The sequence below is a fragment of the Amblyraja radiata genome, chromosome 33 (genome assembly GCF_010909765.2).
Source record: "Amblyraja radiata isolate CabotCenter1 chromosome 33, sAmbRad1.1.pri, whole genome shotgun sequence".
Lineage (NCBI taxonomy): Eukaryota > Metazoa > Chordata > Chondrichthyes > Rajiformes > Rajidae > Amblyraja > Amblyraja radiata.
In genome coordinates, this window is record NC_045988.1 from 28,223,084 (window position 1) to 28,245,859 (window position 22,776).

Sequence of the window (22,776 nt, forward strand, 5' to 3'; positions counted from 1 at the left end):
TTTTTCTAGAACTGTGATTGCTCTTTTAAGTACTTCTTGGCAAATTGTAACCTGGCCATCCTATTTTGCGGCTAACCAGTGGTTTGCATCTTGCAGTGTAGTCTCTGTATTTCTGTTCATGAAGTCTTCTGCGGACAGTGGTCATTGACAAACCCACACCTGAAGAGTGTTTCTGATCTGTCAGACAGCTGTTGGGGGATTTTTCTTTATTATAGAGAGAATTCTTCTGTCATCAGCTGTGGAGGTCTTCCTTGGCCTCCCAGTCCCTTTGCGATTAGTTCCAATTGAATAATGTTCCAAACAGTTGATTTTGGTAAGCCTAAGGTTTGGCTGATGTCTCTTAACAGTTTTATTTTTGTTTTTCAGTCTCATAATGGATTCTTTAACTTTCATTGGCACATCTTTGGTCCTCATGTTAATAAACAGCAATAAAAGTTTCCAAAGGTGATGGAAATACTGGAGGAAAGACTAGATGCTGAGAGCTCTCTTATACCTGCATTAAGGAGGCATTTAAACACACCTGAACGATTACAAACACCTGTGAAGCCATTTGTCCCAAACATTATGGTGCCCTAAAATGGGGGGGGGGGGGGGGGGGGGGAACCTATGTACATATAAACCTATGTACCTGTAAACCTATGTATAACACAGCTCTATTATAATATAAACACAAATCTCAAATTGTGAAGTACAGAGGCAAATAAATAATTGATGGGCCTCTGTCCCAAACATTACGGAGGGCCCTCCAAATACAGCTTAACTGAAGTCTTATAATGCTGCAACATGACTTCCTGGCTCTTGTACTCGATACCTGACTAATGAAGGCAAGCATATCATACGATTTCTTTCTCACTCTATCTTGTCTTGTCATTTCAGGGATGCTAAAATCCCTCTGTACATTTATCCCACTGTCTGGCCGTTAACCGTACCTTCTTCTCTCCAAAAGTACAACATCTCACACTTGCTCGGATTCAATTTCATTTGCCATTGCTCTGCACATTTCTGTAGCTGGGCTATATCCTTCCGCGTATTTTGACAGCCCTCCACATTGTCTGCGACTTGATCAATTTTGATGTTGTTTTCAAACTTACTAACCAACCCATTTAAATATGCATTTGAGTTGTTCACTAAAAAAAAAAAATACCACTCTTACCTCATCATCTATAAAGGAAACAATACCAATTCTGGGCATATCACCCTGCCTCACAAAACTTTTTATCCACTAACATACTGACTAATCTGTGCTGCACCCTCTGAAATACCAACATATATTTTGCAAAACTTGGTGCCCAGACGGAACACAGTATTCTAGGCATGGTTCGTCCAAATTCTTATGTAACTGTCACATAACATCCACTCTGTTGTATTACAGCCCTTAAACTAATGATCGTCTTTCCATTAGCACTTTGAATAATTGCATGTACTGTCCATTGTTTTTTGTGATTTGTGTAAATGGACGGTTAAATGTCTAAAGTTTGTGCAGTTTTGCTCAGCATTGAACTGCTCACTGTAACTGACTGCCCTGTCATAATTTATTGTTCTGCTCAGCAGTTAGTGAATGAGCATTTCCAATATTACAGCTGGAGATTGGGGATGCATACTCAAAATCGGGGCAACTTGCATTGGGGAACCCAGGTCTTAATTCCAGAAATACTAAAACCGGAATCAAAGAATGGTTACAATATAGATGGCGGCTGTTTGACCCATTGACTCCGTACAGCTCTATGTAACCACATTATTGCTTGTTTCACTCCCTGCTCTTCACTTTGTCCTACAAGTTCTTTCCTTTCAGATATCCTTCCAGATGACGAATAAAATTGACTTTGACTTTGAGATACCTACACTGCTCACTTTTGAATTTAAAAAAAATCAAAAAAAATTCTATTCAAGTAAAAAACATGTACAAAAGTAGACACAAAATGCTGGAGTAACTCAGCGGGAAAGGCAGCATCTCTGGAGAGAAGGAATGCGTGTCGTTTCAGGTTGAGAAGGGTCTCGACCCGAAACTTCACGCATTTCTTCTCTCCAGAGATGCTGCCTGTCCCGCTGATTTACTCCAGCATTTTGTGTCTACCTTCGATTTAAACCAGCATCTGCAGTTCTTTCCTAGACAAAAATATATAATACAGGAACTGTGCAAAAAATTATTCCGACATTCACGGAGGCTATACATGCGTTCAATTCATCGTTACGCAGTGTTTGCACAAATTTACCCCCGTACCTTTGCCACTCATGTGGCCCCCTTGCGTGAAATCCCTTCCCTTGTTTTGAGGGACGTCTCCACCACACCCTACCCCCCAATGCAATGCTTTGCATAACACTAATTACTCACTTGTTCTTCTAATTACCTTTATTCTATGGTGATGAATGCAGCAAAGGAGGAGGCCATTCCGCCCATTATATGTGTGCCAACAGTCTTTTGGCACAACTTGTTAGTTCCACGCCCTGCCTCTACTTTTCTTCAATATATAGTTATCCAATTCTCTTTTGAGGAAGGAATGGATCCTGCCTCCGTAACATCTGGAACAGATTCCAGCCACAAAACCACGAGTTGTGTAAAAATAAAAATTTCGATGTGACACACTTCATTCTTTCACTCTTTATATAGATGACCTCTAACCCGTGGCTCCTTCATTCAAAGCAACAGCTTTCCACAATCCACTTCCGACTACATTTTCAACATGTATCAAATCTCTTCTCGGTCTTCTCATGAGGAAGAAGTACTATTCCAGCATATCTCATAACTGTAGTTCCCCATTCCAGAAACCATCCCTGGACACTCACTAATGCTATTTTATCCTTACTGTTGTACTGTGGTGACCAGAATTGAACACTTTGATAGACTCTTTGTTAAAAAGGCTCTGAATTCTGTATAACATATCAACTGCTTTCTCATTCTACTCTGCCACTTTCAATGATCAACGCACGCACACGTTGTCTGGGAATATAAATGCACAAAACATTGCTCCTCTTTTTGATGCCAAATTATATGTACAATAAAGGAAATTGCTCCCTGTCAAAATGCATCACCTCTCCCTCTCGCTTCTAAACTTCATCTGCTCAACGTCTGCCCAGCCCACCATCCTACATATACCTTCCTGCCTTCTATATCTATCTTTCTGGCAGCTGACAATACTGCCAAGCTTTGTGTTAGATTGCTTACACTGTTAAGGTAATTAATGTAGATAAATAAAAATGTTGAATTGAATACATTTTATTAGCCAAGCATGTATACATACAAGGAATTTGCCTTGGTGCTTTGCTCGCAAGCATCACAACATGATATACAGTAGACAATTACAAATAAAACATAATTTAAACACGTGAAGAATAAAATAAAATACCAGAGCAAAAGGAGGCTACAGACTTTTCGCTGTTAAGTAGAGCTACTGCTCGTGGAAAAAAGTTGTTTTTATGTCTGGCTGGGGTGGCTTTGACAGTCCGGAGTCTCCTTCCAGAGGGAAGTGCTTCAAAGAGTTTGTGGCCAGGGTGAGAGGGGTCAGAGATGATCTTGCCCGCTCTCTTCCTGGCCCTTGCAGTGTACAGTTCGTCAATGGGGGGAAGGTTGCAGCCAACAACCTTCTTGGAGGATCGAACGACCCACTGCAGACTCCAGATGACATGCTTGGGGGCTGAGCCGAACCAGACCATGATGGAGAAGGTGAGGACAGACTCTATGATGGCATTATAAAACAGGACCATCACTGCCTGTGGCAGATTGTGTTTTCTCAGCTGCCACAGGAAGTGCATCTTCTGTTGGGACTTTTTGACTGTGGAGTCGATGATGGCCTCCCATTTAAGGTCCATGGAGATGTTGGTTCCAAGGAACTTAAATGACTCCACAGATGTGACTGTGGTGTTGTTGATGGTGAGTGGGGGGAAGAGGAGGGGGAGCTCTCCTATAGTCCACAATCAATTCCACTGAAGCACAATAAAGCGAGTTGTAAACTCCAGAGAAAGCTTTATTAAATACGAAGGAACTTCAAAACAATGAACACACCTTATCTCCAACCCCCGCCCCTCGATCATGAGCTTCTTCCGAGGGTTCGACTAAACAATGGTCCGACTATCAGATGGTGCCAAACCACCCCACTGAAACAGAAAAACAAAAACGAGCAGGCCGATGAATGCAGCGGCCCGATCTCGTAACCACAGGAACCACATTCAGACATTCCGCAGGCACGGGAAACGGGGGCTGAGCCACCGGCAACGGCTGGCCAATATCCACATGAGCCGGCTTAAGATGCGCCACAAATACAGTCTCAGGCTTTCCGCCCACGTCCAACACAGAAGTTGAAATGCCGTGCTGCAACACCCGGAATAGACCCTCACGTGAGCGTTGCAATGGCGTACGATGAGCATCCCGACGCTGGAACGCATATGGGCAGTTCTTGAAGGCAGATGGGACATAGGAAAAAGCCACTCTGTGCCGGGATCTTGGAATGGGAGAAAACTTGCCCACCTGCTCCCGAAGACGCAACAGCACAGAGGAGGGCGACTCCAGCTGCTCCTGCGCAGCCGGAATGAACCGTAAGCGGAGTACCGCACACTAATTCAGCAGAGGATGTAGCCAGATCCTCCATGGGGGCAGTGGGAATTCCCAACAATACCCACAGTAACTCATCAACCCAATCCGGACCTCCCAGCTGTGCTTTCAAAGCATCCTTGAGACGGCGGTGGAAATGCTCAACCAACCCATTGGATTGCGGATGGTGGGCCGTGGTGTGGTGCAGCTGAGCCCCCAACAGCCGGGCCATGGCAGACCACAAATCAGAAGTGAACTGTGCCCCCCTGTCAGATGAGGTGTCCACCGGCACATCAAAACGAGCAATCCAATGAACGGCGAGGGCACGAGCGCACGTAGCAGCAGTGGTATCGGCAATCGGAACAGCCTCCGGCCATCGAGTGAAACGATCAAAGATGGTAAACAGATGAGTAACCCCTCTGGACGTGGCAATGAACCCACAATATCCACATGGGTACGGTCAAAATGCCTCTGGGGCACAGGCGCCCTGACATGACGCTGGATTTTAGACGTCTGACAGGAGGTACACGTTCTCGCATAGTGACCGACCTGCTTACGCAGACCATGCCACACATACTTGCCCGCCACCAACGCAATCGTCTACCGGATGGATGGATGAGCCAAACCATGAACCAGATCGAATACCCAGCGACACCAAGCTGCAGGAAGGATGGATTTCGGCTGACCAGTCGACACATAACAGAGGACCATGGCACCAGCAGGAGCAAACCGCACATCCTCCAACACCAAACCAGAAATAGAGGTGCAGTGGGCTAGCACCTCATCATCGTCAAGCTGCGCAGCAGCCAGGGCAGTATAATCAATACACTAAGCCAACTCATGAACAGCATGGATGGCGGTGCGGGACAATGCATCCGCAACCAGGTTGCTCTTCCCCACAATGTGCCGGACGCAAGTTGTATTTTCCGACATGTAAGCCCAATGGCGCTGCCGCCGTGCTGACAAGGGATCTGAGGTCTTTGCAAAAGCGATAGTGAGAGGCTTGTGACCCGTGAAAGCGGTAAACTCCCTGCTCCCGATCAAACGCACTGTTCTTCTGCTCAGCCGGCCTCAGGTGCCGACTGAAAAAGGCGAGAGGCTGCCAGCGCCCATCCATCAACTGCTCAAGTACGCCCCCAACAGCGGTGTCAGAAGCATCAACCGTCAGAGAAGTTGGAGCATCGACTCTAGGATGGACTAACATCGTCGCTGTCACCAGCGCCTCCTCTCAAACGCAGCCCTGGCTTCACCGTCCCACACTAGGTCATGTCGCTTGCTGGACATGAACCTAAACAACGGCTGCACAATCCGAGCACAAAACAATGGTAAAAATTGACCATCCCGACAAACTCCTGCAGGCCACGCACCGTGGATGGTCGAGGTAATGCCGAATGATGTCAACCTTACTCGGGAGCGGCACCACCCTCTGTGGTGCAACATGATGCCCAGAAAAGTGATAGAACTCAGACAAAAAAGACATTTTGATGAGTTTGATATTCACTGAGACGCTATCACAGCAAACGGATGTGGGCGCTGTGCTCCTGACTAGAGCGACTGGCGACGAGGATATCGTCCAAGTAAATAAATAAAAAGTCCAAACCACAACCCACCATGTCCATGACATGCTGGAAACCCTGTGTAGTGTTCTTAAGACCGAAAGACATACGTATGAACTCGAACAGCCTAAAAAGAGTATTGATAGCAGTTTTGGGGACATCAACCTAATGAACTGGAATCTGATGATAACCTCTCACCAGGTCGATCTTTGAAAAAAAGTTGGCCCCATTCAAATGGGCCGTGAATATGTCTTGGATAATCCTGGTTATGTGGAACAGGATGTCGATCAGCCGCCGTGACATAATTTAAAACCCCGTCTCCTTCATTTGGCGGAACTCAGCCTTGGCATTGCGAAGCTTGCCTGGAGGCAAACGGCGTGCCCGAGCATGCAGTGGTGGTCCAGTGGTAATAATATGATGTAAAACCCCATGTTTTGAAGCGCCTGATTGAAACTGAGGGGTCAGAATGGCAGGTAACTCCGCTAATATCTGTGTGTATATATTGTCAACAGCAGAAACTGGGTCGAGGCGAGGCAGAGGAACTGTTGCGGGGTGAAGGGAAATTGTTCCAGAATGTACGGGCCGCTGTCTACGCACATCAACTAACAGGGATTATGACCGTAGAAAATCGGTGCCCAGCAATGGCTGGAACACGTCGGCCACAGTGAAAGTCCGTGCAAAATGGCAGGAGCCGAAAATAAGCGGGACCGTGCGAAAACCATAGGTACGGATGGGGCTGCCATTAACTGCGGTAAGTGCGGGCCCCCGCTTACCTGATTGAGTGTCGACTCCCACTGAGGGCAAAACGCTGACCTCGGCACCCGTGTCCACCAGAAATTACCGTCCCGAAAGACGTTCCGAGGCGTAGAGGCGATTCTTCTGGCTGCAGCGTTTCCCGGATATGAGCATGGCGGGAGGTTTTGTTGGGCCACAGTGTTTCCTGGAGACGAGCTGGGCTGACGGCATTGGTGGGCTGCAGGACCCCAGCATTGGTGGTAGTGGCACCACCTAACTCTACTCGCGTCACTCGATACGAGCTTTCCGGTGGAATCCTCAACTGATACTAGAAATGGCTGCGGGCTGCGTCACGGCCCTGCCGATACCCGACCGATGGAAAAGGCACCCTGCTGTTTGTCCTCCCACAGTTCGTTCACACGTTCAATCAGCTGCAGCGGGTCAGAAAAATCGTCACCCGTGAGGAGCAGGTGGATGTTCTTGGGCATCTGCTCCAGGAATACGTGCTTGAAAAGGAAACTGGGCTGATGACCGGTCATTAAGGTAAGCATTTCGCTCATCAGAACCGTCTTGCAGTCACCGAGACCGCCCATGCTCAGAATCCTCGCAGCCCGCTCGGTCTCACTGGGCCCGAAAGTGCACAAAAGGAGCGCCTTAAGGCCATCATAATTTCCAGCAGCCAGCGGTTGGCGAAGAAAATGAACAAGATGACCGGCCATGTCCTGATCCAAAGCCCCGACCACGTAAATAGTATTTTGTGTCGTCAGCAGTATATGCTGAATATGAAATTGAGCCTGCTCAAACCATACGTGCGGCTGCAACATCAAAAACACAGGTAATTTAACCGCAATGGCGTTCTGCTGAGCCAGAGGGCCGACTGCATCGGGCGGGCTGTTATCTGCTTGCATTTTGCTTATCTGCTTGCTTTTCCAATACCACAGTTTGGAAAACGTCAGCACCAATTTAGCACAATAAAGCGAATTGTAAACTCCAGTAAAAGCTTTATTAAATACGAAGTAACTTCAAAACATTAGCGGTGTGCCTGAGCTCAGAATAGCTGCGTGGATCTCTCCCAGGCACACACAAAAACACGTTTGATTCCTTATGGGGCAGTGTTAGCTGTGAGGAGGATGCTAGGAGGCTGCAAGGTGACTTGGATAGGCTGGGTGAGTGGGCAAATGCATGGCAGATGCAGTATAATGTGGATAAATGTGAGGTTATCCACTTTGGTGCAAAAACAGGAAAGTAGACTATTATCTGAATGGTGGCCGATTAGGAAAAGGGGAGATGCAACGAGATTTGGGTGTCATGGTACACCAGTCATTGAAAGTAGGCATGCAGGTGCAGCAGGCAGTGAAGAAAGCGAATGGTATGTTAGCATTCATAACAAAAGGATTTGAGTATAGGAGCAGGGAGGTTCTACTGCAGTTGTACAGGGTCTTGGTGAGACCACACCTGGAGTATTGCGTACAGCTTTGGTCTCCTAATCTGAGGAAAGACATTCTTGCCATAGAGGGAGTACAGAGAAGGTTCACCAGACTGATTCCTGGGATGTCAGGACTTTCATATGAAGAAAGACTGGATAGACTCGGTTTGTACTCGCTAGAATTTAGAAGATTGAGGGGGGATCTTATAGAAACTTACAAAATTCTTAAGGGGTTGGACAGGCTAGATGCAGGAAGATTGTTCCCGATGTTGGAGAAGTCCAGGACAAGGGGTCACAGTTTAAAGATAAAGGGGAGATCTTTTAGGACCGAGATGAGAAAAACATTTTTCACACAGAGAGTGGTGAATCTCTGGAACTCTCTGCCACAGAAGGTAGTTGAGGCCAGTTCATTGGCTATATTTAAGAGGGAGTTAGATGTGGCCCTTGTGGCTAAAGGGATCAGGGGGTATGGAGAGAAGGCAGGTACAGGATACTGAGTTGGATGATCAGCCATGATCATATTGATTGGCGGTGCAGGCTCGAAGGGCCGAATGGCCTACTCCTGCACGTATATTCTATGTTTCTATGTTTATCTCCAACCCCTGCCCCCATGCTTCTTCTGAGGGTTCGACTAAACAATGGCCCGACTATCAGATGGCGCCACACCACTGTCTTAAGAGCATTGAGCTCCAGGTTGTTGCGAAGGCACCAGGATACCAGCTGTGTCTTTTTCTGTCTGTAGGCAGATTCCTCCCTATCCTGGATCAGTCCAATCAGGGTTGAGTCGTCCGCAAACTTGAGAAGCTTGACAGAGGTGTCTGTGGAGGTGCAGTCGTTGGTGTAGAGGAGAGGGGAGAGTACGCAGTCTTGCGGTGCTCGTATGCTGAGGGTCTGCGGGTCCGAGATGTACTTTCCCAGCCTCACATGCTGCTTCCTGTTTGTCAGGAAGTTGGTGATCCACTGACAGAGGGGTTCAGGCACAGTCAACTGGGAGAGTTTGGAGTGTAGTAGCACTGGCACAATTGTGTTGAATGCAGAGCTAAAATTCACAAACAAAATCCTTGCATAGGTCCACTGGCGGTCTAGGTGCCGGAGGATGAAATGCAAGCCTAGGTTGACTACGTCATCCACTGAACTATTGGCCCGGTATGCAAACTGCAGGGGGTCCAGCAGGGGGTTTGTGATATTATTCTGGTGCGCCAGCACAAGTCTTTCAATGGTTTTCATGATTACAGAGGTCAGTGCGACAGGCCTGTAGTCATTAAGGCCTGTAGTCATTAAGATCAGTAATCCTTGGCTTTTTGGGTACAGGAACAATAGTGGAGACTTTGAAGCAGGCAGGGACAGTGCAGGTTTGCAGGGACTGATTGAAAATGTCTGTGTAGACTGGTACCAGTTGTTCGACACAGAGCTTGAGGGTAGAGGGGGAAACATTGTCGGGGGTAGGATGTTGAACAGGATAGAGGCTAAAATTTGCTATGGAGGGTGGTGAGGGAATGGGTAGTGGGCAGAATAGGCAGGTGAAAGACAGGGTTGGTTTAAACTGCATGTATTTTAATGCAGGGGCCTGACGGGTAAGGCAAAGGAGCTTAGGGCATGGATAGGTACGAACGACTGGGACGTTGTAGCCATGACTGAAACCTGGTTAAGGGAGGGGCAGAACTGGCAGTTCAATGTTCCAGGATACAGGAGCTTCAGGAGAGACAGGGGTGAGGGAAAAAGAGGAGGGGGGGGTTGCATTATTGTCCAAGGAGGATGTCACGGTAGTGACATTACGGACCGTTCGTCTAGTGAGGCCATATGGGTGGCTGAGGAATGATAGAAACATAGAAAACATAGGTGCAGGAGTAGGCCTTTTGGCCCTTCGAACCAGCACCGCCATACAATATGATCATAGCTGATCATCTAAAATCAGTACCCCGTTCCTGCTTTTTACCCATATCCCTTGATTCCTTTAGCCCTAAGCTAAATCTAACTCTTGAAAACATCCAGTGAATTGGCCTCCACTGCCTTCTGTGGCAGAGAATTCCACAGATTCACAACTGTCTCGGTGAAGAAGTTTTTCCCCATCCAGTCCTAAATGACCAACCCCTTATTCTAGTGAGGACAGGAACAGGGAGATAAGGGATCTGAATGTGTGGCTGAGGGGTTGGAGCAGGGAGCAATGATTTAGATTTATAGACCACTGGGATCTCTTCTGGGGTAGGGGTGACCTGTACAAAAGGGACGGGTTACACCTTAACTGGCATTAACCGACATTCTGGCAGGCAGGTTTGCTAGGGCTACACGTCTGGGTTTAAACTAAATAGTGGGGGGGAGGGATTGACAAATTGGGAGTATAAAGATGGAGTTGAAGGGGAAGTGACTACAGGAAAAATTATAAAAGATTCTCGAATAATGGGAAGGAAAGCTCGAGAATGGACAACAGAGTAAGGTCAGGGCCAATTGTGAGGGGGGAAGTGAATACGGAGGTCAAAGTGCTGTATATGAATACACAAAGTATAAGGAATAAGGTGGACGAGCTTGAGGCTCAGTTAGAAACTGGCAAGTATGATGTGGGAATTACTGAGACATGGCTGCAAGAGGGCCAGGGCTTGGAACTGAATATTCAAGTGTATACCTCCTATCGAAAAGACAGACAGGTGGTCAGAGGGGGTGGGGTTGCCCTGTTGGGGAGGAATGAAATTCAGTCCCTTGCAAGGGGTGACATTGAAACAGGAGATGTGGAGTCAGTATGGATAGAACTAAGGAATTGTAAGGGTAAAAAGACCCTAATGGGACTTATCTACAGGCCCCCAAACAGTAGCCTGGATATAGGGTGCAAGTTGAATCAGGAGTTAAAATTAGCATGTAGCAAAAGTAATGCTGTGGTTGTTATGGAAGATTTCAACATGCAGGTAGACTGGGAAAATCAGGTTGGTACTTGACCCCAAGAAAGGGACTTTGTAGAGTGCCTTCGTGATGGATTCTTAAAACAGCTTGTATTGGAGCCTACCAGGGAGAAGGCAATTCTGGATTTAGTATTATGTAATGAACCGGATTTGATAAAGGACCTCGAGGTTAATGAGCCATTAGGAGGCAGTGACCATAACATGGTCAGATTTAATCTACAATTGGAGAGGGAGAAGGGTAGATCGGATGTGTCAGTGTTACAGTTGAATAAAAGGGACTATGGGGTCATGAGGGGGGAGCTGGCCAAAGTTGACTGGAAAAATACACTGGCAGGGATAACAGTGGAACACAAATGGCAGGTATTTCTAGGAATAATACAGAAGGTGCAGGATCAGTTCATTCCTAGGAGGAAGAAAGATTCTACGGGGAGAAAGGGACGACCATGGCTGACAAGGGACGTCAGGGACAGTATAAAAATTAAAGCGAAGATGTACAACGTAGCAAAGATGAGCGGGAAGCAAGAGGATTGTGTAATGTTTAAAGAATAACAGAAGATAACCAAAAAGACAATACGGGAAGAAAAGATGAGGTACGAAGGTAAGCTAGCCAAGAATATAAAGCAGGACAGTAAAAGCTTCTTTAGGTATGTGAAGAGGAAAAAATTAGTTAAGACCAAAGTTGGACCCTTGAAGACCGAAAAAGGTGAATTTATTATGGGGAACAAGGAAATGGCAGATGAGTTGAACAGGTACTTTGGATCTGTCTTCACTAAGGAGGACACAAACAATCTTCCTGATATAGTAGTGGCCAGAGGATCTGGGGTGACGGAGGAACTGAAGGAAATCCACATTAGGCAGGAAATGGTGTTGGATAGACTGATGGGACTGAAGGCTGATAAATCCCCAAGGAATGATGGTCTGCATCCTAGGGTACTTAAGGAAGTGGTTCTAGAAATCGTGGATGCATTGGTGATAATTTTCCAATGTCTATAGACACAGGATCAGTTCCTGTGGATTGGAGGGTAGCTAATGTTATCCCACTTTTTAAGAAAGGCGGGAGAGAGAAAACAGGGAATTATAGACCAGTTAGCCTGACATCGGTGGTGGGGAAGATGCTGGAGTCAATTATAAAAGATGAGATAGCCGAACATTTGGATAGCAGAAACAGGATCGGTCCGAGTCAGCATGGATTTACGAAGGGGAAATTGCTCCTCAACTCAAATCCTCTCGCAATGAAGGCAAAATGCCATTAGCTTTCTTCACTGCCTGCTGTACCTGCAGGCTTACTTTCAGTGACTGATGTACAAGGACACCCAGGTCTTGTTGCATCTCCCATTTTCCCAATCTGACACCATTCAGATAATAATCTGCCTTCCTGTTCTTGCCACTAAAGTGGATAACCTCACATTTAGCCACATTATACTGCATCTATCATACATCTGCCCACTCACCCAAGTCACCCTGCAGCCTCATAGCATCGTCCTCGGAGCTCATACTGCCACCCAGCTTTCCGCAAACTTGATGATGTTACATTTAATTCCCTCGTCTAAATCGTTATATTGTAAATAACTGGGGTCCCAGCACTGAGCTTTTCCACACCCCACTAGTCACTGTCTGTCGTTCTGAAAAGAAGCCGTTAATTCCTACTCTTTGCTTGCTGTCTGCTAACCAGTTCTCTATCCATGTCAATATCCTACCCCCAATACCATGTGCTCTAATTTTGCACATTACTCTCTTGTGTGGGACTTTATCAAAGGATTTTTAAAATTCCAGTGGCTCTCCTGTATCATCCACTGGCTCTCCCTCATCCATTCTACTTGTTGCAGCCTCAAAAAATTCCAGAGGATTAGTCAAGCGTGATCCTGTCACTGCTTTCCAAATGCGCTGCTATAACATCTTTAACAATCGACTCAAGCATGTTCCCCACTACCGATGTTAGCCTAACTGGTCTATAATTCCCCGTTTGTTTTCTCCCTCCTTTCTTAAAATGTGAGGTTACATTGGCTACCCTCCAGTCCACAGGAACTGATCCAGAGTCAAGAGAACATCGGAAAATGATCACCAATGCATCTACGATTTCTTGGGCCACCTCTCTGGGATGCAGACCATCAGGCCCTGGGGATTTATCTGCCTTCAGTCCCAACAGTTTACCTAACACCATTACCTGACTAATGTGGATTCCCTTCAGTTCCTCCCTTGATCACCTTGTATATTACAGACCCTGAAATAGTCAACAGGAATTAGAAGAACAAATATGCCAGGAGATTGCAGACAGCTGCAGGTCAAATAAGGTTGTTGTTGTAGTTGGGGATTTTAACTTTCCCAATTTCGTCTGGGAAAATCACAGTGTGAAGGGTTTAAATGGGGTGCAATTCCTCAGAAGTGTTCAGGAGGGTTTTCTTAAGCAGTATGTAGAGACCCCCACACGTGGGAGGGCAACGCTGTAAATCCAGTGTTTGGGAATTGGGAAGGGCAAGTTAGTGAAGTGTTTGTGGAGGAGCCTTTTGGGATCTGTGACCACAGTTTGTTTAGGTTTAAGATAGGTATGGATAAGGACGAAGTGGGTCCACATGCTAAAATGCTCAACTGGGGTAAGGCCGACTTTGAGGGTATGAGAGAAGGGTATGAGTTGACTGGAGCAGGTTATTTGATGGGAAAGGAACATCAGCCAAGTGGGATATTTTTAAAAGTGTGCTGACGAAAGCTCAGGATATGTACGTCCCCGTTAGAGTGAAGGGCAAAGCAGGCAAACATAACGCAAAAGACGAGGGAAATTGAGGCATTGGTCAAAAACAAGAAGAATGCATGGGACAGGTATGGGCAGCTGGGATCAAGTGCATCCCTGGAGGAGTTTCGGGAACTAAGGAGTAAACTGAAAAGGTGATCATAAGGGCAAAAAGGGGCCAGGGGATAGCTCTGGTGTGTCGCATTAAGGACAATCCCAAAAGATTTTACAAATACATAAAGGGGAAAATGGTAACTAGAGGGAGAGTGGCACCCTCTCAGGAATCAAAGCGGTCACCTCTGTGTGGAGCCACCGGGGATGAGCAAGGTCCTCAATGAGTATATCTCCTCTGTATTTGCCGAAGAGAAAGACAGTAGGACGGAGGAACTTGGGGTTGTCAGTGGAATTGTCTTGAGAGCGGTCAGTGTTACCATCGAAGGAGTACTGAAGGTACTACTGTGTATGAAGGTAGACAAATCTCCAGGGACTGCTCAGATATATCTAAGGACATTGCAGGAAACTAGAGAGGAAATTGCGGGAGCCTTGGTTGAAATTAGCGAGTCGTCCTTAAATACAGGAGAGGTGCTGGAAGACTGGATGGCGGCAAATGTTGTGTCTCTTTTCAAGAAGTGCTATTGCACTGTTAAATACAGATCAAAAAAGATTAGCGAAAACACTAACTAGAAGACCTAGTAAGTACGTTAGTAAATTAATAAATGCGGATCAAACAGGGTTCATACCCAAGAGACAATCATCTAATAATCTGAGACGTCTGCTCAATATAATGCATTCACATAAAACTGAAGAACAAGACTTATCAATTATTTTATTGGATGCAGAAAAAGCATTCGATCAAGTGGACTACCTGGTTAAAGTACTGCAAAAATTTCAAAAGGGAGAGAATTACATCTCATGGATAAAATTATTATATAATAAGCCTACGGCTAGAATATTAACTAATAATATATTATCTACGAAATTCCAATTATCATGGGGCAATAGACAAGGATGCTCACTATCACCGCTGTTATTTGCTCTTGTAATTGAACCTTTAGCTGAAATAATCAGAACACATCCGAATATCCGCGGTTATAATACAAAATATTCAAATAATAAAATATTTTGTACATCACAAAACCCCAAATTAGTATACCAAACATATTAAACCTAATTGGGGAATTTGGATCTTTCTCAGGATACAGAATAAATTGGAATAAAAGTGAAATCATGTCGATAAAACAGAAAGACTCAACACACCTCTTAAAATTCCCTTTTAAAATAGCTACAAAAAAATTTAAATATTTGGGAATTGAAATCACTAGACAATATCAAGCTATGTTTAATGCAATTTATAGTCCCCTACTTAAGAAATTAAATACTTTAATCAAATTCTGGAAAACGCTTCCGATGTCTTTAATGGGTCGAATAAATGCTATAAAAATTATCTTTCTACCACAAATCCTATACCTATTCCAATCAATTCCTATATACCTACCAAAAAAGTTTTTAAAAAAACTGAACTCAGACAGTACAAATTTTATATGGGACTATAAATCCCACAGAATACAAAGAACACACTTGAGCAAACCCAAAGAATTGGGCGGTTTAGCACTCCCTAACTTTATGTACTATTATTGGGCAGTAAATATCAAAAATATGATTCACCTGCTGGACAATTCTGCCCAGCAGGTGGATTGGATTGGATTGTATTGGAGAGAGAGGACTGCTCCCCTTGCAATATTGGAGCGATCCTCCTCTCACCAATGAACCTGAATAACACAAAATACAATAAAAATCCAATTATACATAGTACAATTAGAACTTTAAAACAAATAAAACATAACCTAAAATTAAGAAATCTATCTCTTTTATCTCCAATAGTTAATAACCCGTCGTTTAAACCCTCTATTATAGATAAATCATTTACACAATGGGAAAGAATAGGAATTAAAACGCTCGGAGACTTGTATGAAACTGGAAAATGATTATCATTCCAACAATTACAATTAAAATATAATTTGAGAAATAATTATTATTTTAAATATTTTCAAATATGTGACTATCTGAAAAAATATACACAAGATTATTATAATATGCCACCAGATTTACTGGACGAAGCAATGAAGACAAAGGCCAAATAAGCAAATTTAATATCATACTTGTATAACATCATTGTAAATATAGAAATACCATCAACCGACGGTATTAGAAGAGACTGGGAACAAGAACTAGCTATAAACATTTCAAAAGAGATGTGGGATAAACATTTACTATATGTGCATAAATGCTCAATTAATGCTCAATTAATTCAATTTAACATCTTACATAGATTATACTATTCAAAAACCAAAATAAGTAAACTTTTTCATAACGTTTCACCTATTTGTGATAAATGCCGATCTCAAGAAGCTACAATAGCGCACTCATTTGTTTTTTTTATAAAAATTCAAAAATTCCGATCTCAAGAAGCTACAATAGCGCACTCATTTGTTTTTTTTATAAAAATTCAAAAATTCTGGACTGAAATTTTTGAAATCTTCACAAAATTATTTAAAATAAAACTGATACCAAAAGCAGAATTGATTATCTTTGGAACAATGGAAGGTAGCCCTGAACTAAATGTGTTTCAAAATAATCTATTTAATTATGGGTTAATAACGGGAAAAAAGCTTATACTTAAATTCTGGAAAAACGCTCCTATACCAACAATAAATATGTGGATTTCAAATATGTTTGAAACATTACACCTGGAAGATATGAGACTCCTCCTCGCAGGCAAATCAGACAACTTACAAAAGACTGCATTTATCGACTTACTACAAGTATAAGGTGCAACAGTACTTTAAAAATAAATGGTGTCAGGATCTGGTAAGGGGGGATGAAAAATACGAAGTTGGTATATCCCTTTTTGCACGGTTTTCGTAATAGAGCTTGTGTTTCTTTTTCTTTCTTTCTTTTCTATGGCCCATTCCTTAACCTTTTTCCCTAACTCTTTGTTTAATGGGGTTTTCTTTTTGATCATTTTCACACTAACACGACTCTATCTCACTTTCTTTACTTTCTTTATTTATATCTTTCCTTAAAGCTTAAAAAATGAAGGGGTACAATTAATGTAATAATATAAATGTGGCTGGTACTACTGTCACTTACTGTACTTCTAATAAATAAAAATATTATTAAAAAAAAGAAGAAGGGCTGCAGGGAAAAATGCTGCGAACTATAGGCCGATGAGCTTAACATCTGTAGTTGGAAAGTTACTAGAGAGTATTCTGAGGCTTAGGCTATACAGACTAGAGGGTGTAAGTTATAGGGGAGAGGTTGAGTAGGCTGGGTCTCTATTCCTTGGACCATAGGAGGATGAGGGGTGATCTTTTCAAGGTGTACAAAATCATGAAAGGAATAGATTGGGTAGTGGCACAGAGACTCTTGCCCCGAGTAGGGGAATCGAGGGCCAGAGGACATAGGTTCAAGGTGAAGGGGTAAAGATTTAATAGGGATCAGAGGGGTAACCTTTTCACACAAAGGGTGGTGGATGTATGGAACAAGCTGCCAGAAGAGATAGATGAGACTGCAACTATTCCGTCGTTTAAGAAACAGTTAGACATGTACATGGATAGGGCAGGTTTGGAGGTAATAAACTTAATAATCTTAATAATATTTTTGTTTCAATAACATACCCTCTCATCCTGCTGAATTCCAGTGTATTGCAAGTCCAGTCGCTCAATTCTTTCAACATAGCCACCCGGGAATTAATCTCTTGAACATATGCCACACTCCCTCGATAGCAATAATAGCCTGTTGCCACACTGTTTCACTCTGACTCTATGTTTAACCTTCATGACTCGAAGTGACTTAATCAGATCCTCTCGTTACTCTGCTTCAAGGAGAATCACCTTGGTTGTTGCAATCTACCACATGGCTGAGTACTTCATCCCTGGAAGCATTTTGATCAATCTCCTGCTTTATTGTTTATCATCGTGTTACCGTTTCAACACAAACAACTCAGATCCTCAATAGGAGGAGATTTGGGTTTGAGCTGAGTGAATGGCTTTAGTTGGTGACAAATTGAGGTTTTCTTTGGTGTCCTAAGATTTCTTAGAACTGATATTTTTCTTCCTCAGGTACATTTTGTTCCGGAGAGCAGTACAGTTGCTCAGATTGTTTACACAGATGAACAGGACCGACTATCCCAACAAGTGGTGTATGCAGCCGATGGGACATCCTACACCTCTGTAGATGGGGCAGAACACACCCTGGTGTACATTCACCAAGCCGACGGGACGCAGGTAAGCTGGGTATGGTGGTCTTTTCAGTGCCTCTGGTTGTGTGGCAATTGAATGTTTCTTGAGGCTTTAATGGTGGTGGAGCCAGTGGATAGGAGTGGATGGAGCACTCTGCACAGCAATTATTAGAATACTTGCTTTGCTGCCCATTTCCTGACCAAGCATCTGTGTTCTTGATGGGATGTGATGGGAACACTGGAATTGCATCTTCCTGGAGGTGTTAATGAGTTATCATTTTATCTTTAATTATGAGGTTTCTAGACATTTATCCAGATGGATGTGATATATAGTAAAGCAGTGTCCTTCCATTTTATGATATAATTAAACCCGCATCTGGGATCAAATGTTGGTCTGTGGATTATCACATCGTAACGTTTTCCTAGACTGCACTATGTCAACAGCAGTCTAATAACATTCCTATGAAAGTTATTACTACAGATAATTATCGTCTGGTGTAATGCCCTCTTTTTTTTCCCCCTGAAGGCCGTTTTTACAGATCAATCCCAGGTAGCATACATTCAACAGGACACAACCACCCAGCAGGTACAAAGGCTATTTTGATCATTTAGCTGCTTTAAATTAACAGACCTCTTATTGATGGGGAGCACTAAGTTAAGGGGTGGTGGAAGTGACCATGTGCATGTTGTTGTAGTTTGGACAGGTAATTTTGTGTGCATTATTTTGTGTGCATTATTTTTGGTGAGCTGGAGAAGAGATTCCTCTATACGTATACATGGAGCAGTGTAAGATGGAATGAATGAATAAATAAGCTTATTGGCCAAGTATTCACATACAAGGAATTTGCCTTGGTGCTCTGCCTGCAAGTGACAACATGACATACAGTGACAGTTAGGAATGACCCATAAAACATTATTTATTAATAATAAAACATTTTTCATTAAACGTGTGAATTAAATAAAATACTAGAGCAAAAGGAGGCTACAGATTTTTGGTTATTGAGTAGAGCTACTATAAAACTCTGATCTTGGATGTATTTATTTGTGTGTGTGTGTGTATTTGTGTGTTTTTCTGTGATTCACATCTCCTCGAAAACCCAACGCGCTGGGTGAAATTTTTACATATTCCGGTAGAGATTTACCTCATGATCTCGAAAATCGCCTCATGTGAAAATTTGATTATATATTTCTTGAGTTTTTTTACTAAAATTCTTCACCAATCTGAGATCTTTTTTAAATCTAACGAGCTGAAGTGAGCTGTATGATGTCACAATGCCTCTGCTCCTCACGGCGAGCTGCGCAGTTTGCAACGCGCAGCCTGCTGGGCACTGTTTTCCATGAGCTGCGAGTTATGTAAACCCCCCCACCCCCCGCGTAACTTGCATTCGGCCGGCCTCCCCCTTCTCTCCCCCTCTCTCCCTTCTCCCTTCCCCCTCCCCCTACCGCTCCCCTCCCCCACCACCCACCCCTCCCCCTTCAGCCCCCCTCTCCACCTCCCTCCCCCCTCTCTCCCCCTCCCCCCTCCCCCCTCCCCTTCCCCCTCACATTTCCCCTCCCCCTCTCTCCCCATTCCCCCCTGCCTCTCCTACCCCTCTCCTCCCCCTCTCTCCTCCCCTCCCCCCATCTCCCTCCCCCCTCTCTCTTTCTTTGCCGTACTCTTTCTGCTTCTCGAGATAGGGCGGGGATGTGGTAAAAGGAGCCAATTAATAATATTTATATAATATCAAGGGGGGTGGTTAGTGTGTGTGTGGGGGGAGGGGGTTGTTAGTGTGTGTTCCCCCCTCCCTCTCCCACCCCCCTCACCCCCCCAACCGCGCGTTGAGGGGACGGGACCCAACTGGTCCCCCATGGTCTAGGGTCTTTTAAATATCATGATAATGCCTGCCTCAACTGCCTCCTCTGGCAACTCATTCCATGTGACAATAACCGTATAATTTATGTATATGAGCTGTATTCATTCTTGCACATGCTCAGTAAATCAGTCAGTGACCTTTGACCTTGGAAATAAATAATTCCTGCTCTTGATCCCAACACGAGTGTGTGTGGAGCCATTTTTCTCTGTCTAATATGTGCTAGTTTTACCTATATCGCAAGCAGACACATATCAAAACATGGTGGCAGCGGTGCTAGCTGCATGCATGAGTAGAACGGTATGCAGGTCAGTGAGCACACAAAGATAAGACGCAGTGTGTAAATCAGTACTGTGGGGGTCGAGGGCTGAAACGACGTGCTGTGGAGGATTGCTTAAAGATAACATAAGCTATTAAGAGCGAGGGGATATGCTGATATTTCAAAATGGTGCAGGCCAGTGTATCTTTCCACGTGGCTCCACCACCCAATCTAAAGCTCAAAGAGAACCGAGTGGAAAATGTTTAAACAAATATATGAAAATTATGCAGTGATAACAGATCTGGATAAGAAGGAGAAACTGTATCAAAAAGCAGTATTCCTGCATACTGTTGGACCGGAAGGACTGCGAATCTCCAATACCCTGACGTTCGAAATGGTAGCAGATGAGACGGATGTGAAAGTCATCATCGACAAGATGTCTACCATCATCATAGGAGAGACGAATGAAACATATGAAAGATTCATTTTCAATAAACGAGACCAGAAACCAGGGGAAAGCATTGAATCGTATGTTGCAGAGCTGAAGGAGCTTGTTAAAACATGCAACTTCTGTGATTGCCTCATTCGAGATTGCATCGTCATTGGTATTGCAGATCAGTCAACTAGGAAGACACTCCTTCAGAAGAGGAATCTGACACTGCAGGGGACTGTAGACATATGTAGATCCTCGGAGGTAACAGCGGCAAGAATGCAGGTCATCGGCGAAGAGCCGACAATACACAAGGTGGAACGATACAAACCGAGGGAAAAGATGGTTGATTTTCCTTCACAGAGGAAGAATCAGGGACCAGTCAAGTGCAAGTTCTGTTTGAGGATGCACAAGCGTAGCAAGGAGGAATGCCCAGCTTATGGGAAGGACTCCAACAGATGCGGACGACAAAACCACTTTGCCTGCTGCTGCACAAGCAGAGGAAGGAGAGCATGCAGAAACGGGGTCTGCACAAGGTCGTAGAGACATCTGACACAACGTCCATTTCCGACACAGAGTCTGTGAGTTGCATTGAGATCAATGCAGCTGGAAACAATTCCTCTTCAGGACTATTCGCTGAGATGCAGGTCGGCACATAAGCCATCAAGTTTCAGATTGACTCTGGTGCCAGTGTTATGTAATTCCCAAGCATCTTGTACCCAACAAAGATTTGATTTGAATTTTGATTTGATTCAATTTATTGTCATTGCACTTTTCAGTGCAATGAAATGGTTTAGCCTGCAGTCATAACATAGAATAAATAACAAACACTCAACACAGTTTAAGTCCCAAAGTCATTGTCTCTTCCCTCCTTGCTCTCCCTCTGCGCTGAGGCAATCCAAGCCTCCGATGTTGTGGCCCCGCCGGGTGATGGTAGGTAAGTCTCGCGGCTGAATCCGTGCTCCGCAAACGGGCCGGTTCAAACTCCGCGGCCCGGAGCGGTCGAAGCTGCCGAAGCTGCCGTCCTCCAGTCCAGCGGACGCAGCTGTAGTTGCGGGAGCTCCGGAAAACAGAACTCGAGCTCCCGATGATGTCGTCCACTGGCCCGTGGCCGAGCCTGCGAGGCTCCAAAGTCGGGTCGGAAGTTGGGTCGCCCCGCAACCACAGCCCCGAAGTCGGCCAGCCTCGCGTTGGTAAGTCCTGGCTCTGCCTCCGCAGCCTCGAGGTTGGTCGCAGTTGGAGGCCGCCAGCTCCACGATAGGCCTCAGCGCAGACGGACACGGTGACGGGGGATACGGCAGGAAAGGTCGCATCCCCCCCCGAAGGAAAAGTCAAAAAGCATGTTACACCCACCCCCCCACACATACACAACTAAATAAACCGAAATAAACTGTAAAAACGGGACAAAAGAAAACAAAAAACAGAAAAGACAAACGGACTGCAGGCGAGCCGCAGCTGCAAGGCAGCGCCGCCACTTCCGGTCATTACATAAAGAGGACATTAGATGAGAGAAAATCATCTTAAAGATGTACAACGGATCCAACCTGCTGGCAGAAGATAGGACGAAAGTCATACTCCGGAACAAGACCTTCATTGTGGTAGAGGAAGGCTGGCTCACACCACTCCTGAGCGGCAAAGCTGCACAACAGATGAAACTCATCACGGCTCACTACGAGAATTTCAAGAGCCTGAATGCTGTTAGCGAGGCTGGCTCGTTATTCAAGAGCTACAATGATGTCTACCAGGCAAGGTCAAGTTGGTAACGTAGACAGAGGGTGTGACCCCCATCACTGTGCTCTGCAAAGCCGGTACCTGTAGCCATGAAAGGGAAGGTCAAGAATGGTCTCATGAAGCTGGTCGAGCAGGACATCTTGACTAAAGTCGAAGAACCAACTGAGTGGTGTAGCAGGCTGGTCGTTACGGAGAAAAAGGACAGCACAGAGTTGAGGTTCTGCATAGTTCCTAGATCCCTCAACAAATCCACAGACTACCGGTCATAGAGGATGTACTCCCTGAGCTGTCCAAGGTGAAGATTTTCTCCAAATTCGATCTGAAGTCAGGATACCTCCACTGCGAACTAGATGAGGGGAGCAGTTTCCTAACAAGCATGAACACTCCTTTTGGGAGATATCGCTGGAA

General features: G+C 44.8%; 1 protein-coding gene across 3 annotated transcripts in view; it reads left to right on the forward strand.

The window, feature by feature from the left end:
• Window positions 1-22,776, forward strand: part of prdm10 (PR/SET domain 10) — a 220,558-nt gene that overhangs the window by 45,004 nt on the left and 152,778 nt on the right. For all 3 annotated transcript variants that reach the window (XM_033049823.1, XM_033049825.1, XM_033049824.1), the window contains exons 3-4: window positions 17,980-18,144; window positions 18,625-18,684. In XM_033049823.1, coding sequence (XP_032905714.1) covers window positions 17,980-18,144; window positions 18,625-18,684 — 225 coding nt within the window. The remainder of the gene's footprint in view (window positions 1-17,979; window positions 18,145-18,624; window positions 18,685-22,776) is intronic.